At 50.9% G+C, this 16,538-nt stretch overlaps 6 protein-coding genes across 6 annotated transcripts; 1 reads left to right on the top strand and 5 right to left on the bottom strand.

The window, feature by feature from the left end:
• Positions 1-176: 176 nt before the first annotated feature.
• M437DRAFT_40963 (DUF221 family protein) lies at positions 177-3,165 on the bottom strand (the record flags this gene model as incomplete). The annotated part of the gene is made up of 2 exons (XM_041020287.1): positions 177-3,016; positions 3,060-3,165. The coding sequence occupies 2 exons, from the start codon at positions 3,163-3,165 to the stop codon at positions 177-179; spliced, it is 2,946 nt and encodes a 981-aa protein (XP_040882733.1).
• A 2,512-nt stretch (positions 3,166-5,677) lies between these two features.
• Positions 5,678-6,508, bottom strand: M437DRAFT_41614 (uncharacterized protein; the record flags this gene model as incomplete). The annotated part of the gene is made up of 1 exon (XM_041020408.1): positions 5,678-6,508. One exon carries the CDS (start codon positions 6,506-6,508, stop codon positions 5,678-5,680), a length of 831 nt encoding a protein of 276 aa, XP_040882732.1.
• Positions 6,509-7,362: 854 nt separating this feature from the next.
• On the top strand, positions 7,363-8,053 carry M437DRAFT_81560 (uncharacterized protein; the record flags this gene model as incomplete). Its single annotated transcript, XM_041027582.1, has 3 exons — positions 7,363-7,724; positions 7,784-7,929; positions 7,983-8,053. The coding sequence occupies 3 exons, from the start codon at positions 7,363-7,365 to the stop codon at positions 8,051-8,053; spliced, it is 579 nt and encodes a 192-aa protein (XP_040882731.1).
• A 1,143-nt stretch (positions 8,054-9,196) lies between these two features.
• Positions 9,197-10,305, bottom strand: M437DRAFT_41344 (putative cinnamoyl-CoA reductase; the record flags this gene model as incomplete). Its single annotated transcript, XM_041020365.1, has 2 exons — positions 9,197-9,648; positions 9,714-10,305. The coding sequence occupies 2 exons, from the start codon at positions 10,303-10,305 to the stop codon at positions 9,197-9,199; spliced, it is 1,044 nt and encodes a 347-aa protein (XP_040882730.1).
• A 1,232-nt stretch (positions 10,306-11,537) lies between these two features.
• M437DRAFT_41245 (uncharacterized protein) lies at positions 11,538-14,371 on the bottom strand (the record flags this gene model as incomplete). Its single annotated transcript, XM_041020350.1, has 3 exons — positions 11,538-12,248; positions 12,306-13,390; positions 13,453-14,371. Coding segments are annotated over 3 exons (2,715 nt in total), but the record flags the coding sequence as incomplete, so codon positions are not given.
• A 1,448-nt stretch (positions 14,372-15,819) lies between these two features.
• Positions 15,820-16,429, bottom strand: M437DRAFT_40845 (uncharacterized protein; the record flags this gene model as incomplete). The annotated part of the gene is made up of 4 exons (XM_041020263.1): positions 15,820-16,120; positions 16,172-16,264; positions 16,321-16,336; positions 16,393-16,429. 4 exons carry the CDS (start codon positions 16,427-16,429, stop codon positions 15,820-15,822), a joined length of 447 nt encoding a protein of 148 aa, XP_040882728.1.
• Between the last annotated feature and the right edge of the window lie 109 nt (positions 16,430-16,538).

The following is a 16,538-nucleotide window of genomic DNA, read 5'->3' as shown; positions in this document are numbered from 1 at the left end:
TCAATCTCACCTGACCAAAGTCTTATTGCATGCAACTTATTGAAAAGAAATGCGGTCGCGAGACGGCCTTCCGAATACCATGTCTATGTAACCCAACCATTAGGATTATTCCTCTCCATGCAAAACTCCTTTGACCCAATCTATGCGTGAATTCTTTTTATCCTACGACGTGAAGCTCAGTTGAGCCCTCTTCCCCTTCGGAAATAATCATAACTCGTGTCTTCCTGGTCGCTTTCGCCAGGTGTATGGATTTCTCCTAAACGTAGAGGTCCATAACCTCCAGGAGTCGGTGCTGGCATGCCGCCCCTTCCCATACCTGCAGCTCCCGACAGAAGGTGTTCGTTATCAAGACGGCGATCGGCATTACCGATATCCATCGAGCGTACACTACTAGCAGGACTCTGATCGCGAAGTGCTGTCGGTGTCTTGTGGTAGCCCTGGGGATACGTCGTGCCCGTCTCCTCACCCATCCTTGTCGCTGCCGAGTCGCTTGACCCTCTACGACTGTCATAGTCTGTCATGATAGTGCCGTCTTGTGTCATCAGGGTTCCGTGCGATCCTCTACGGACCATGTCTTGAGGTCTACCATAAAGCTCTCCATCGCCACCTGCTTGATCTCTAAATTCGGGTCTGTTCTTATAGAACTCGAAGTCCATCTGGTTCTCGGATACGAATTCGAATGGTGCCGCCGACTCGCCCTTAGCGGTCTTACCAGGTTCGTCGTGCACCATAGAATCCATGTACACATCGGAATAGCCGGCCATCGGCACTTCCACCTCTGCAGTACGTCCCGAGTAGACGCTTGGTAGAAGATGTCTCGCTTTTTCTGAGACCATGGGTGTGATGAGAGGTTTGTAAAGCACAGGGTGACCGAAACGAACGCCAACGCGATCTGTACGTCTAGTCTTCATCTCTGCTGGGTTCTCAGTGTCCGCTGCTGTGACTCCAGTTGTGTAGAAGGCCAACTTGTTGTCGAAGTGGTATGCACACCACCATTTGAACGCCAACATGAGGATTGGCAGGGGAGCCAGAGCGCAGACCTTAGGCAGCCATTGTGTGTATCCGAATGTTGTGTTTCCAATGCATACCAAAGCCACCAGAACATCGGACAAGATGGTAAGGAAAATGTATCTGTTGAACAAGACCTTCCAGAATTGACCTCCAGACTCTGTCTTGGTGATGAAGACGTACAGAAGCAGATACTTCTTCAAGTATGAATCAACCCAGAAATAGAAGGCCGCGACAGGAAGCACCAGAGGTTGGACGTAGGCGAAACACAACGCGACTGTTGAGTAGAATAGGAAGTAGTTGTAGTATCCAGCATAATCAAATGTCGGTGGTGCACTCAACTCAATCAGCTCACGTGGTGTGGGATGCAAGAAGTGACGAGAAAACGACCCCCAGGCAAGGTTGACAATTTGAGCGAGATCAACAGCGGCACCTAGGTTGCGTTGAAGGAGCCAAGTGATCCAGTACGTCGAGACGGAGTTGAGAGCTCTTATACCCTTCTGCAGCAGATCACCATCCTTGATGGCAGACCAGGCGTCTTCCTTTTGACTGCTGCTGATGACCGCAGCGACGTAGCCCCAAATGGCAGCGAACAGCGAGAACAGGAACAAATTGTTAAAGACGAAGAACGTGTAAAGCTTGTGCATGACGTGACGCTCTCTGCTGGTCTTTGAGAGATCACCCGCATTGTTGCTCAATCGTCTAAAGATGGTAGGCAGAAAATAGTAGAACAGAGATGTGAGAGCAGGTGCTGCCACACCCTGGACAATAGCCCATCCCGTTTCATTATTGTGGAGGTTGGTGTTGAACGCCGGCCAGACGAGACCCAGGTTGGACAAGTTAGAAAGGAAAATGGCAATGAGTGCGTTAGGGGCAACCCAAGCGACGGTCAAGACAGCAACCCAGATATTGTTGATGAAGGTTTGCCAATTTCGTTGTTTGCTTGTCATGGGCAAATTCTTCCAGATGAGATCATGAGGCCTAGGTGCCAAACGAATGGAGGTCTTATGAGGACCCTTCTTGCGTGCCTTGTACGCAACAGTATGAGCATCGGCAATGGATTCATAACTAGCGAATCCATATGACATGGCGTTTCTCTTGTCAATGGATTCTCTGACCTCCTTGATCTGCATCTCGAGTTCCTTGATGCGCGCAGTCAGGTATTCAATAGCATCGACTTTTTGGCCTTTGCGGTAAGTTTGATCCGACTTGTTGACAGAGCAGGTTGGTCGCTTTGGTGGCAGCTTGTTGGGGTTCGATAGGTACTTGGCAAGGACCGACTCGAGCTTTCTCACTGTCTCGTTGTGTTCCTCGATGAGCTCTGGCAGGTCTTTGACATTACGTGCAATGGCAGTACGCGGATTCGAGCCAGTGTCTCTGGCTTCAGTCACAATCTTGACGAGTCCTTCATCAGTTCGCAGACCCCTCGGGATCTCGGTGATGAGCAAAGTTCGAGAATGCAGACTCTTCTGGTATTCGGGACTGTTGAAGTAAGCTCTACGCAGGCGTAGAACGCTCTTGTAGTTGCGCCAGAGGAAGAAGGCGATGGTCAAGTTTGCGAACCAGGCGAGCAGGACATAACCCCAGAGATATGTGCCTTGGACACCCTGCGACGTCAACTGTGTGAAGAAGTTTTTTGCCCCTGTGCTGCTAATGGAGCTGCGATGTTCGTACAAATTGATGGGAATGAGAATGGCGCAGCCCACAATGGTGATGCAGATGAAAATGTTTCGGCACATGTTTGCAAAGCGCAGGAAGATGGTGGCGTCAAGTCCAATCTTCTCTACGAGCTCCTGCTCTTTCGTCTTCATGACGGGTGCAACCCAGTCGAGTACACCCTTACCGACCGGCGGTGGGGCGTGTTTGGAGTCGGCATGTCGTGAACGAGGAGCGTAGACAACGCTGTTGTACGGACGGACGAAACAGAAAAGGCAGGCGATCAAGGCAGAGCCACCGATTGAAGTGCCCAAGGCAGACCAGAAAGCGTTCTTCTCGATCTGCAAACAAGCTAGTTAGCTACACACAAGTCTGGATCCGATGTGGTTGGAGACTTGCCGACTGTGCGAAAGGATTCGATAGCAGCGACACAAAGGTGTCGAGACTGCTCGTGGTCTTTTGCCGGGCAAGCAATTCGATTGTTTTTGTCGGCACGTCCATGGCGGCCGGATGTTGTAGCAATGGAATGCTCAGGAAAAGATGTGTGTCGCTGGCCTAAGTCAGGCGGCTTTGCAGCATCAAAACAATAGCTCGTATGTGCAGGTGCAAGAGAAAATGCGAGCGATGGTCGAGAAGCGGATGTATGAGAGCTTAAGGCCGCGACGAGTCTGAAACGATTGAAGACAGCGTCTGGTCGAGTAGGACAAAGAGATTCAGACACTCAACAATTTGACGGAGAGTGTGCGTGTGTGACAGCAGAAAAACCAGGAACAGGAACAGGAACAGGAACAAGAAGCATATGCCCAAGGCACCAGGGCCGCCAACGAGGTCATTCTTCGTTCCAGATCCATGAGACCCTTCTCTCCACGGCCATGACGAACTTTGAGCCTGCCCACCATCCATCATTTCTGCTGACGCGCGGTTCCCTAGCACAAGGCGGCTTCTGATACCGTCGTAAACGTATCTGCCGCCATTCCTTTGTTATCCGACGCACACCGTCTATATGTCTTTGGCTTTCATGCGAGAAACATGCTTTTGTGAACACGTGTAAAACGCTTTTCTTTGTCGCAGCTTCAACCAGCTGTTTATCTTGACTACACTCTGAGCTGGCCAGTGTATCAACTATCTAGACATGTCTAACACACCGCAAAAGTATGCTTGCGTTCGATACAAAGATGACACTGTTGTGTATCAACTCTCGGATGTAGGCGCCCCAACTTCCCAGACCCATAACATTTCTATAAAAAGCAATCCTCCCCAACATCAACAACCGTAAAACGAACACAAAGCCCTTTGAGCCGACCGACCCCTCTATCCCATTCAGGTCTCTGTAGCCGCGCAAATGCTCCATGAGACCACCGCGGTCTCGCATGGCTTGAGCCCGTGAAAACTCTCGAGGGATCCGCCTTCCTTCTTTGTCTACCTATTCTTTTTTTCACTTAGCCCGTGGCTTGCGTATGTATAGACGTTCTCGCGCTTGCCGATTGGTTCGGAAGCAAAAAATGTTTACTTTTCGTCCAACCAAAAATTCTCCGCTGCCAAAAAAACGAGACCACACGCGACACTTGATGCTAACTGCACACCCGTTACCTTGCGTGCAAGGCACCAAGGGATATCGCCGCATCGTTTGTCTGCAAAGCAGTTTTCCCTTGCTTGTGCTTGGATCATGTATGTCTCTTTGTTGTTGTCATTCCGCGTCAAGCGCTGCTTTGCGAGAGCACGAGCGCTTTGTAGAATGGTAAAATGCGTGTCATCGTGCATCCCCTACAGAAACGGTTGCGTGTGGCTGTGTAGACAGATCAGCGTGTTTGGTGCGTTCATCATCATCGACAGGAACACCCGGACGGATCACTGTCCGAGCTTGATGATCATTGCACTTTGCCATGACAGCATGACAGGTGGCTATCAAAATGCAGTGAAATCCAGTCTTCCGATGATGTCCAGAGAGAGCTCCGAGGACAGATATCAAGCTCATCCCAGGGGCGAATGAATACTGGAAAGACATCTATCAAAATGCAGAATATTGTTATGATGTCCAGAGAGAGCTTAGAAGAACAATGTATTTGTTGCACATCTCAGCGGCGACAAACTCCCGAAGGGTATCTATGAAAATGCACAGTAACAACTGAGAACTCAATACTGTCCAGAGAGAGCCCAAGAAACCCTCGAAAATGTGTTCAAAAATCGTTAAGTCAACTATCTGATTACTCACTATCCTTAGTGTTCGAGACCCGGTGTACTCATCGTTCGGAATCCGGGTGTCGACGCGACCTGCCTATACCTAGCGCTGCTCCTGCTCTCCAATGCTGCATTCTGAATCCTCGTGCCCTCATTCATCGTCATCCTCAGCATCATCGTCATCATCCTCCGAGAAATGCTCAGGAGGTTCTTCCCAAGGATGATCAACCTGATATTGCCAAACGAAATTAGCAAGTTCAACATCAGACTTGATAACACGGCTGAAGAGCAGAGGTTCCTCCCCCAGAATTTCATATAGACGGGTAGCAACGTCCAATCTTAACATTTTGCGCATCTTGCCATCAATCTTGGCATTGGTGGGCGAGTTCCAGAAAACCATGCGAGTCATCAAGAGTAGCGAGTTGGCAGCCAAAGGCGTCTGAACTTCGATTTTGCGGTAGATAAGTTCTTGAAGGTCGGTAAGTTCGAGTTTGTGGGCGATGTTCCAGAGGGTGCTGGCGGTGTCGGCGGCTTCCTCGAATTGGCCGGTGCTCTTGACACCTTCGAGGTGAGGGTGATCGCCTTCGATCAAGCGAGGGACGTAATCCGCGGTGTTGAGCCAAGTGACTATCGATTCGAATGCGTCTGGGTTCAGCTTTGCAAAGACTGCGTTCTGGATCTCGAAGCCATCCTTGTTGTCGCCAGTGATGTGTTTCATGAATGATGGATACTTTTGAATCAGAGCTCGATCCAGGATGAAGAGCTTCTTCTCGGCGCCGACGTAGATGTTGACTTTGAGAGGACTGCATTGCATGTTAGTACACAACGTTGGATATCATGTGGAGACGTACTCATTGACGGGCTCGAGAACTTTTGGCTTCTCAGGGGTAGGGGATTTGCCATCGCCTTTCTTGGTCCTGAGCAACTCAAGCTGCTTTCTGGCGACATAGTCGTTCGGATCGATCTTGAGTAGTTTGCCGCTGGGCCTCCATGTAGAGACTGCTGGCTTAGGGGCTGATTTCCTGGTGGGTGTGGGAGTGAAGGTTGATGAATGAGGCAGGTCGATATCACTGTCCTCTTCGCCGAATGGAAGTGAAGAAGCTGGGACCTTCTTCTTTGACGATGTTTTTACTTTCTTGCTGGGCGTCGGGCTGGGAGTTGGTGGTCCGGGACGTTGGAAGGCTGAGGAATAGGGGCGCTTCTTCTTGGTCACTGAAGTGATTGTGACCTCATCATCACTATCGCCTCGCAGTGAGGTGCGCTTGGTAGACTTGAAGAAATTGTCGTCGTCATTGTCGTCGCTATCGTCCAGAAAGATAGCATTGTCCTGAGCCATTTCTCGTGCTGCCTGTAGTCCACGGACCAAGTTGTGATAGTGGTCAAGATCATGGTACTCGAGAGCCTCCTTGAAGGCCTGCTCGCGTTCTCTGCCGGCACGGGTAGCGTCAAATTCTCTGGTCTCAAAAGGTTCGAAGTCGTTCAGAGCATCGCGACTTCGCCATTCGAATGTGTGGCGTTCCAGAAAGAGCACTGGCAGAGCGTCCTTGTGAGGCCGTGGCTCAATCATGCCCAGAGGTACTTGATGGTCTGGAAAGACGAAGCAAGGCCACTCTTCGCCTTCGAGCTCGGTAACGCGTGTGCTCTCGATGATATCTGAGTTATCCATGATGAGGTGGTGAGAGTAGTGGAAGGTATCGGTAGCAGGGAAGTAGTGGTGTGGTGTGTAGAAGAGAGACGAGGGAAGAGAGGGGATCACGTGAGGGTTTATATACTGCTGAAAACGATTGAGTGAAGGAGGGTAGGTAGACGAGTCTCTTGGGTGAGAGTGATGGGTTGAAACGTAAAAGGAAGGTACTCGAGTGAGGAGTGACAATGAGCAAAATGACTTGACGATTGGAGAAGAGTTCTGCTCTCTCTGGATAACGCGTGCAACCTGATTACATTCGTGCATTTTGATGGAACAAATCAAGGGAGGAAGCCGAGCAGGAGAGTCGATACCAGACCAATCGGACACTTACCTGGGTGAGCAAAAGTCAAGGCAACATCTGTTGCAAGTGAATGGTTGTTTACCTACCAGTCTTTATCTCAATGGAATGTACTCCATCTTGAACTCAAATGTGCATTTTTCAGAAGCATCCGGCCGGCATATTCATCTGGGGATACGAGCATGTCCCGGAAGTACCTCCGTTGGCATGGACAAGAAGTCTCAAGCAAGCCAGTCACGCATCCAAATACCGAGCTGTTGTCTAGCCATATTAGTTGGAGGCCTTGGATATGCATTGCTCACCGACTTAGCATGGAGAGAGTTGAAGAAGGAGCGGTGCGTTTCACCAAAACGGAGAAACCACGGGTCCCGGGCAGCAGCTCCGGCGATGGGGACAACCCAAGCAGCGGTGACGGTATACCTGAACATAGCAACAAACAACTTCTTCTGGACGTTCTCTCCCTCTACGCTCTCCTCCCCATACGGATCTTCGATTGCTTCAGAGGACCATCGGCCCACACACCAAACCCTCAATCATGGCGCACAACTTCGCACCCTACCAAAGCAGCCCTCCTGAATCAACACGCGCTCTGTCACCACCACTCCGCACATCGACCTCGTCACCGCGCCCTGCTGTAGTCACTCCTCGCGCCCAATCAAGCATTGAAGACCCTTGGGCTGCATCTCGCTACTCACAACTTCCCTCCCCGTCAGCATACGATGATCTCGAAGCCGCCAACACAACCCAATCGTCGCGGTTAAGAGGAGATGGTTACTATGTCTTTGAGACGAGTTTGGGAATACGTATGGACATTGAGGCTTGTCTGCCGTACTTACTGCTGCCGCCTGCAGGTGGTGTCGCCATGTTGATCTTTGAGAGGAAGAGCGACTACGTGCGGTATGTCAATTCCTCTGCACCATCAACAGGAAGAGCATGATGCTAATACAACGCGACAGATTCCACGCGTGGCAGTCGAGTCTTGTCTTTGCTGCTTTGTTCGTCTTGCACTTGCTGCTTTCGTGGTCTCGTTTCCTGTCTTGGCTGCTGTTTGTTGGCGACCTGGGTTTGATTGTCCTACTGGTCTTCAGAGCCTACCGCGATGGTGAGATTGCTTATGCTTCTTGTCCGCATCTTTTGTGCTAATGCCCTGGCCAGCCGAGACTCTCGACCGGTTCGAACTCCCCTTCTTCGGCCGCCTGGCTAGTACCTACGTCGATCGTGAATAGGCGCTGCCGTCCAGATCGACCCTTTCATGAACATATTACCCTCCCTTGTCTGATACGAACGATACCCCCGAACTTTGCATATACCGCATTTTCTTGCTGACCTTTCAGCATTGTACAAACAAGCCTTGTCGCTTACAATGCTATACCTTTTTTGTTCTTCACGACTTCTTATATCCCTGAATTGACCTTGCACTGTCTTGGGCCCATCCGTTTTCTATTGCTCGACGAGATCCCGTTCACTGTATTTGCCGAAATCGAACTTTCTCCGACGCCCATCACCCGACCCTGTCCTCCTTTCGTACATCGGTCGAATCAGTACACGAATCGCTTGCCTACAGATCGGCCGCCGACATAAAGATCTTCGCCAACTAGACGTCCAGTCTGATATTGGTTGTATGTTTGTCGAGCATCTGTTGCGCTGCCGGATATTCTTTGCCAAGAGCTGCTGCCTATCAAAACTCCCTTACGCGACCTCGTCCCTCCCACACCGACCCAGTCTTTCTTCCAACCTTTATATACGATGCTCTTTCTGCCCCATTTAACAAGCCAAGAAAGCCGTGGTGGTGCAGTGGTCAGCACACCCGATCTGGTATCCTAACTTCCTAAAACCGCTTACCTAAGTCCCTAAATTCGCTTACCTGAGTTCCTAATACCTTCTCTCGAGGATCGTGAAGGTCGCGGGTTCAAATCCTGCTCACGGCGCTTGTTGTTTATATTTTTGCTTCAAAGTTTGGTTATTCTGCTGTAGGGAGCGACTGGTAAGTCTGCTTTGCTTGCCTGTTACTGTTGCTATGTGTCTCCTGAATCGTCTCTACTATTTTCGCATGGTCCTTGCCCACTTTCTCCACGTATTCTACTGAATCTATCCAGTCCGATTACCATTCCAGCTCATTTCACAATCACCTTCGTCTACTTCTGACCGAGCTTTGATTTACTGTATGACAACAAGCATTCAGCCGCGCAAGGCTGACAGACTTCGCGCTCGTACTTTTATAGCGTTGTCGATACCCGGCTGATATTACGAGGGGAATGGCTAAAGGCAGATATCGACAGTTTTCAGTTGCCAAGTATCGTAAACATCATACTGAGTTTGCATAGCAACGAGACCTATATTCACATATGTCTATACTCTGTTCAAACAGTCTACTTGCTACCGTTCTCACTAGCAGCCTTCTCCAGCTCCAGCAAGCTCTTCACTGTATCAACCAGCATCTGCTCAAGCCCAATGAACTCGATTCCCAAGACCTTCTTCGCTTTTTCATTGCTCAGACTAAAGAAGTCTGGGAAAGCCTCGCCAGGGTTTCCCTCCGGCACCTTACTCTTCAGCTCAGGGAATTTTGCTCTGATGATATCGCAAACACGCTGGTAGGTAAAGTTGCCAGACGAAACTGCAAAGCGTTGGTTGGAAGCCTCAGGAAGCTCGTACGCTTTGAGGTGTGCAGTTGCTACATCGCGAACATCGACATAGAGAGGAAAAGCAGTGTCGCCGATTTCTTTGGTGCTGCCATTGATGAAGCGGTAGATGTCTGCGGAACTGGTGTTGAGCTTTGACATGTCTGGGACGGCATGGTGGGGAGGTCCGTAGACCATTGGTGCTGTTGCTTCTAATCAGCGTCCTTTCCAACTTGAGGAAGTGGTCAAGGGACGAGGGAGGACTTACGACAGATAGTGACCACATCAAACTTGACCTCTGGATCCTTTCCAAACTCCCAAGCTTCTCTCTCGGCAAACGCCTTACTAGCACAATAAGCAACCGACCCATCTCCCTTCTTCGCATCCTCGTAACTGCAAGGATTCCAATCTTTTTCGGAGTAGGTGTATCCGGGTCTTGTTCCTTTGCTCATATCCACGATAGCTGCAAAAGAACTTGTAACAACCACTCTCTTCACCTTTGGTGCAAACTTTTTAACTGCTTCCAGACAGCCCTTAGTTCCTTGGATCGCAGGCTTCAAAAGCTCTTTCTCGTTGTCTTTGACATCGAAAGCGAAAGGAGATGCGTTGTGGATTACGCCGTCTACGCCCTTTACAGCTTCGTCGAAGGCGTGGGGAGCTGCTATGTCAGGGACAATAGCGAAAGAGAGTTGAGAGACGTGCTCAGGGTGTGATTTCTTGACTCCTTCGGCGGACTTCTCAGAGCGTACTGTGCCGCGTACGTTGTAGCCTGCAGAAAGAAAAGAGGAGATGATGTGGGTGGCCATGAAGCCAGAGGCTCCAGTCACGAGGATGGTTTGCTCGGATGCGGGTTTGGACATTGTGGTTGGTGGTTCGTGTTCTCAGAGATATCAATTCGTTATGTTGCTTTAAAAAGTTGCGAGTGGGGTTCAAGGTGGGAAGTAGCAGAGGAAGGTATCAATATATGCTCATGCCTCGAATAAAAATATTGCCCGAACTGCATCATCGACCATCAATCGTCAATCACATTCGTACTCGTACTTGAGCTTAGAAATCCATCTCAAGGTGCAGACATATCGACTGGGGCTTGCGTAGCCAACGAAATATCGTCGTCATATCTCTAGGTCGTAGATGAAGGGTACAGTCCAGGTTCAGTACGGGGATCACTCGGAGCACGCATCCGCCACCTTGATGGGCTCCGAAGCTTCCGCTTTCTTATCAGATACATCCTCCACGTTGCGGCGAGCTCATATGCTGTTTGTTGGACCTCTACCAGAGCAGCAATTCTGAATTCCGCTGACCTTTGCGAAACATATCTGAGATGCAGCGCTTGTATAACGGTGTGATGATGGCTAGAGTTGGATCAGGCTAACAGGGCCACCCACTGGACACAACTTCATACCATCCAACATCACACACTTCGTATCACAACTAGAAATCAATGGCACATCTCTAGCATCTTAACAAAACAACACTAATCCAGCTTTTGTATGTTATCTAGCTCCTGACCTGCTATTACACTATAAAAATTCTACATGCCGTGGCCAGTGGTAGCTGTGCGATGTTTCTCGTCCATAGGGCCAACAATCTCCTGTCCATCCTTGACAACCACATTGCCCTCTTTGGGTGCGAGGCCTCCAAGGTGCAATGTCATGCTCTCTTCCTCGCCTGTGGGGCTCTTGATAGTGATGTCCTGTTGACCAGTTTGCACACTGGAGTCAGCCATTTGAGGCTTACTTTCGTGCTCAGTAGGTTCCTTGCTTTCAGATGCTGTTGCGCCCTGAACAGTCTCGGAAACAGACTCTGATACATAGTTCACCGCGTTGTTGACAGACTGGCCGATCTTCGAGACAAGACCCTCCCCAGAGTCATCGGCAGTATTGGTGTCAACAGACTTGCTAGCAGTGGCTGTGCTTTCAGTCTTCTCGACGTCACCCTTGAGTCCTTCTGGAGATCTCGTGTCCTGAGTTGCAGTCTGACCTGGGATGGGCACTTCTGAAGAGCGATCAGCGATCGATGGAACAACATCCGTCTCGCCGTCAGCAGGTTGCTCGCCGTGTTTCTCTGAGTCGGCAAGCGCTGCCTCGAAATCGGACTGAATGGCTGATGCACGCTCCATTGTTGGCTGTGACAGCTTGGGGTCAGGTGTATCACCGATGTGACCAATCGCTTGAGCAGGAAGACCAGAGAGAATAGCCTTCTCGTTGTCGGCGGCTGAAGATGAAGAGGCAGGGGAAGCACCCTCAGTGTTTGCTGCAGCAGCCTTCTCCATCTCCTGAGCACCCTTGGCTAGAGTAGGTGAAAGTTGCTCAATGGGTACAGACAAATCACCGTGCTCGTTGATCTGGAAAATAGTGAAGGTGGTACCAATAGACAAAGTTGATGCACCGGATGCGGCTGCAGGAGCTGCGACAGCTTCAGCGGCAGGCTTTCTTCTAGCGGGACCTCTAGCACGGCCCTTACGAGCGTCGGCAAGAGGAGCCTTCTCTTCAGCAGGTGCTTCGGCAGGCTCTTCGTGCTTAGGGGGAGCCTGAGGACCAGAGCCAAGACGTGCGTTCAGGTTCTCAAGGAAACCGGCTTTGAGTGCAGCGAACTTGTTGCCGCCAGGTCTTGCAGGGACTGCAGGCTTGGCCTTGACAGCTGGTGGTGATACAGCTCTATCGTTCGATGCACCATCCTGAGGTTGAGTGTTCTCAGACCTTGCTGGACGGGCAGGCACTTGAGGCTTAGGGCGCTCGGGAATGACAGGAGCTTGGTTACCGGCTGGTCTTGCCGGAACCTGAGGCTTAGTGCTCTCATCGGGCTCGGGAGTCGATACCTCGGAGAGCTTGGAAGAGCGAGCAGGACGAGGAGGAATTACAGGCGACTTGATATCTGCAGGGCTCGACACGTCCTCGTCCTCCATTTGTGGCGTCTCAACGGTAGTCTCAAGCTGCAGACTGTCAGGCGAATCTTCCCAGATATCTCTGCTAGGGAAACGGTTTTTGTAGCTGGGACGGGTCATGTCGTCGGCAACGCCAGGCTTGAATCCAGTCTTAGCCATCTTCTTAGCTTCTTGGGAAAGGAAATCAGCACGATCTTCAGGGTTGTTACCCTCCTTACGTGCTTGTTCCTTGTCAGGGTGTTCAAAAGTAGTAGAAGCTGTGAGCTCTTCAGGTTCCTGAGGACCGGACACCTCAGTCTGGTACTGCAGACTTTCAGGGACATCTTCCCAGATGTCTTGACTAGGGAAGTGGTGACGAGCCAAGTCAGGACGCTTAACCTTGTCAGCAGCAGTCAGAGGCTTTTGAGGCTTGTCGTCATCGTCGGGGAAGAGGGGCTCATATTCTTCAATTTCTGCAAGAGGAGTGCCAGTACCAGAAGGCTGAGCCTCGCGAGACTTGAATCTAGCCAATTCACCTCCGCTGCTGGTTCTGAGCTTCTCCTTGCTGCGTCTACGGGAAGGACCGGTAGCCGAGGAATCAGATGCATATGCATCGTAGTAGTCGCTGCCCTTCCTTTCCTTGGAGGGAGAGACAGCGGGTTGCCAGTAGACAGCCTCAGGGTTGTTCTTGGCGACTTCGTCGGAGGCCAAGATGGGTATTCCATCGCCATTCTCGATGACCCAACCGCCACGCTCAAGGGTGTTACCTCCCTCAGGGCCGAGGTCGACGGTAGGAGGGTCGTAACCACCACCGTGAATTTTGCTGTGGCGGTGGGCTGGGGGATCAATGTGGATAACCTCACCTTCGACCTCACCTTCCTGAGCCTTGTCGTTCTGAGAAATTTCGTTCAAGTTGAAAGACTCCTTCTTAAGAGGGGACTCGACAGTAGGTTGGGCGCTACTCGAAGGGCGCCTGCCGAGACTTGACAAGGGTTTGGGCGAGTTCATACGGGAAGTGTACGCCTCAGAAGCCATGAAACCAATCGACTCGTCAGGAGTGCCGATAGCAGCGGGCGAAGTACCTGTACATATTCACATCAGTTCAAAGTAGGGCGCACGATGATGAAGAGATCAGATGGCTTACCCATTCCGAGACCACGGCCAGAGTTCTGGTGAACTAGCTTGTTGAGATCTTCACTGCTCAAGGCCCAATCACCAGGAGCATGACCAGGATCGTAAGGACGGTGTTCCTTGACAAGCTCTTCGGGGTGCTTGGCATACCACGCCTTCTCGAACTGATCCGTGGGATCCTGACGATGGCCGTGCAGACCATAACTACCCGGAGGGCCGTGGAACTCTTGACGCGAACTACGCTTGCGGTGGTGGTTGCGAGGGGCTGCATCATTAAAGCTGATACTTGGCGTTCCAGCTTTCGACAGAGTCGGTGTGGGGGCTTGGACATCACCGGCATATTTCAACATAGGCACTTGAACACCAATCTCGGGAATGCCGTGTTCGTCTTCCTCAGTGGGCTCATGAGACAGGGAAAGATTGGAACGACTGAAGCTCGCCTTTGCTCTCAGCGGGTGAACCGAGTCTCCAGCTGAGCCGATTCCGTGGGATGCGGCTTGACTAGAATCGGTACGAGTCACGGTCTGGATTCTGGATTTGGCAGTCGACTGAGGCACAGATGCTGTGGGAGCGTGCATGGGCAAGTCAGGGGAGATGTTGCGGTGCTGTTCAGCAGCAGCTTGTTCTTCCTCCAGATTGGCGTACTCGCTACCTTCCTGACCGATTGAGGGAAGGCTGACACTCGGGGGACGAGGAGGCAGGTCCTGGGCCGAGAGGTTTCTCTGGCTGTACATCTTGCCATTGGCGTTGGGACTAGTGGTGGGCATGTCGTTCAGCGGAGAGCGAGTGTACTCTCCTCTCATGGGAGAGACGGATCTCTCAGTGCGACGCTGGGGACGAGGAGGAATTATTGGAGCATTCATGGTGGGATCTGCAGCCCTCTCCTGGGTGCGAGCTGGACGCGGAGGCACCTTTGGCAGTTCGGCGCTCATGTTTGGAGGTAGTGTGACGATAAGGAAGTGTTGTTAACAAGGAGAAACTGCAAGAATCGATCAGTATTGCTGGCCTTGCGACCTGAATGTTGGAGGTAAAGGGTCTTGGATAGACGGATAGATGATGATAGGTACTAAAGAAAGGTAGTCATGTCTCATTGGCTTGCTCAACGCCAGTGCCTTTCCCAGCAGCAGCAGAGGTTCACCAATGAGACTTTCTGCCAGGCTGTATCTGCCACGCAGATCTGCGATAAGCCAATGCATGCATGCAGACTTACCACGCTGGAAACAGTTGGTCCTCGTGTCGTCGTTTTGGACTTTACAGGACAGAGGTATTGAGGAAACGTCTATGTCAAGACAGAAACAATTGAGATGACTCGAAAAGAATACAAGGACACAAAGACTCGTGAGACGAGGACAATGGGAGAAAGCAAGTCCAGGTTCGTGACGAAACCCTCAAAAGACAAACTGCCCCCGATCGGAATCGACGCTAAAGGCGTGACGAAGTGCCATTAGCTACACCCGTCATATCATTGGCCCGCCGGTTGCACACGGTTCTAGCATGCCTGAGATATTTCTACACAAGGATATCCCTCACCGTCTCTTGAAAAAGCCCATACCGCCTTATCACTTGTTAATCTCTGCTCGTTTATACGAATGTCACAATACTTGCTTGACAACACGTTGCCGGGAGGGCAGCCTGACCATGAGCGCTCAGATCTCCATTCTGTCAAGACGGTAGACCCCATGAATGATGCGCTTCCTCGGAGCAACCAAGCCACAATGCTATGCCACACCTGCCGTCCCCGCGCGATGATACATTCGAGAATTTCCGCCAGCCCCTCTTCTATCCAGGTAAAATCCTGTTAAACAGGTTCCTGCAGCCAATTTTGAAACATTGCCCTGCTGTTGACCGAATTCCATCTATCCGAATAGCCATGTCACAGTAGCGCGGTGATCGCGGTGCCAGCCAAACAAAATCCTCGTATGGCAATCCTTGGTCATACTTGGTGGTATGACCATCAAAGCATGACCTTTGTCCCTTTCTGCCATGCGCTATGCACTGCTGTCGTAAGCACTTTCATCACGCTACGACTTGGCACCTGAGTGATTGATCCACTTGGTGACTTTCATCACCAACTTCGACGTCTTGCATAGCACGTGTTTTGAGCCTACAAGCGCCATACAGCCTTGATGCCACCGGAAGCGGAACCAGCATTCTCATGTTGCTAAAATATTTTCATTAAAAGCGGTCTTCGTATTGAATACATCCTGTCCCGTAGTTGGGACTGCTTCCTTCTCTGCATGCTCGATGCGCCTCGGTCAGGTACACAACAGCACCAGTGCTTTTGCGACCAAGTTTCTTTGTTGTTTTATTTTTTGTGTTCTTCTCCAGTCATATCGTACTCGCGTGTCCGCAGAGATGATTCTTGTCTACAAGAGACAGACTAGACGATCATTTGGGCGACACCGTGACCACCCAAAGTCTTGCTTCCGACAAAGTCCTGTCCTTTGACGCCAGCCAATGCATAGAACACAGCCGTGAATAGCAAGATTATTGCAGCGACAATAAGACTGGTCGTCTTGACGGCCAGTGAGATCCACTGGATGACACTCATCGCAAGGTAAATCGCAGCGCGCATGTAATTGGTCTCGAATCGGCGGATGAATGTGTCAAATGTGGACGACGTCGGGCAGACACGAAGGAGGAGAGGGACCTCGACAAAGAGAATGATGAACGAGCAGATTCTGGACACGAGGTTAGCGCGACGTATCGCTTGATCTGCAACTGCCACTTACAGGCATATCACGGCGAACAGGATGACCCAGTGGAAGAGGAAGATGTTGCCAATGCCGAGACCGAAACACAAGATCATGCTGATGATACCGGCCCTGTTGTGTTGAATTAGCATATGCCATTGCTATTCATTCTGCGTGATTGCTCGTACCATTGGCCGTATATACCTATGGCCAGTCAGCGCGCTGTGGAACAGGCAGCGTGGTTCACGCATGAGACTCACTGAAATTACGCGACCTAAGCTCTTCTGCGATCGTCATCTTGTCGGTCTACTGAATGTTGGGTTGATGCTATGTATTGTCGCGACGACGAAGCTTGCAAGGTTGTATGACGGTGAAGCTGTCGTGTTCCGAATACGCGATGAATGGC

This window comes from Aureobasidium melanogenum (genome assembly GCF_000721775.1).
Source record: "Aureobasidium melanogenum CBS 110374 unplaced genomic scaffold scaffold_3, whole genome shotgun sequence".
Lineage (NCBI taxonomy): Eukaryota > Fungi > Ascomycota > Dothideomycetes > Dothideales > Saccotheciaceae > Aureobasidium > Aureobasidium melanogenum.
The sequence above is the reverse complement of the archived record's forward strand: the minus strand, read 5'-3'. Positions and strand labels throughout refer to the sequence as shown.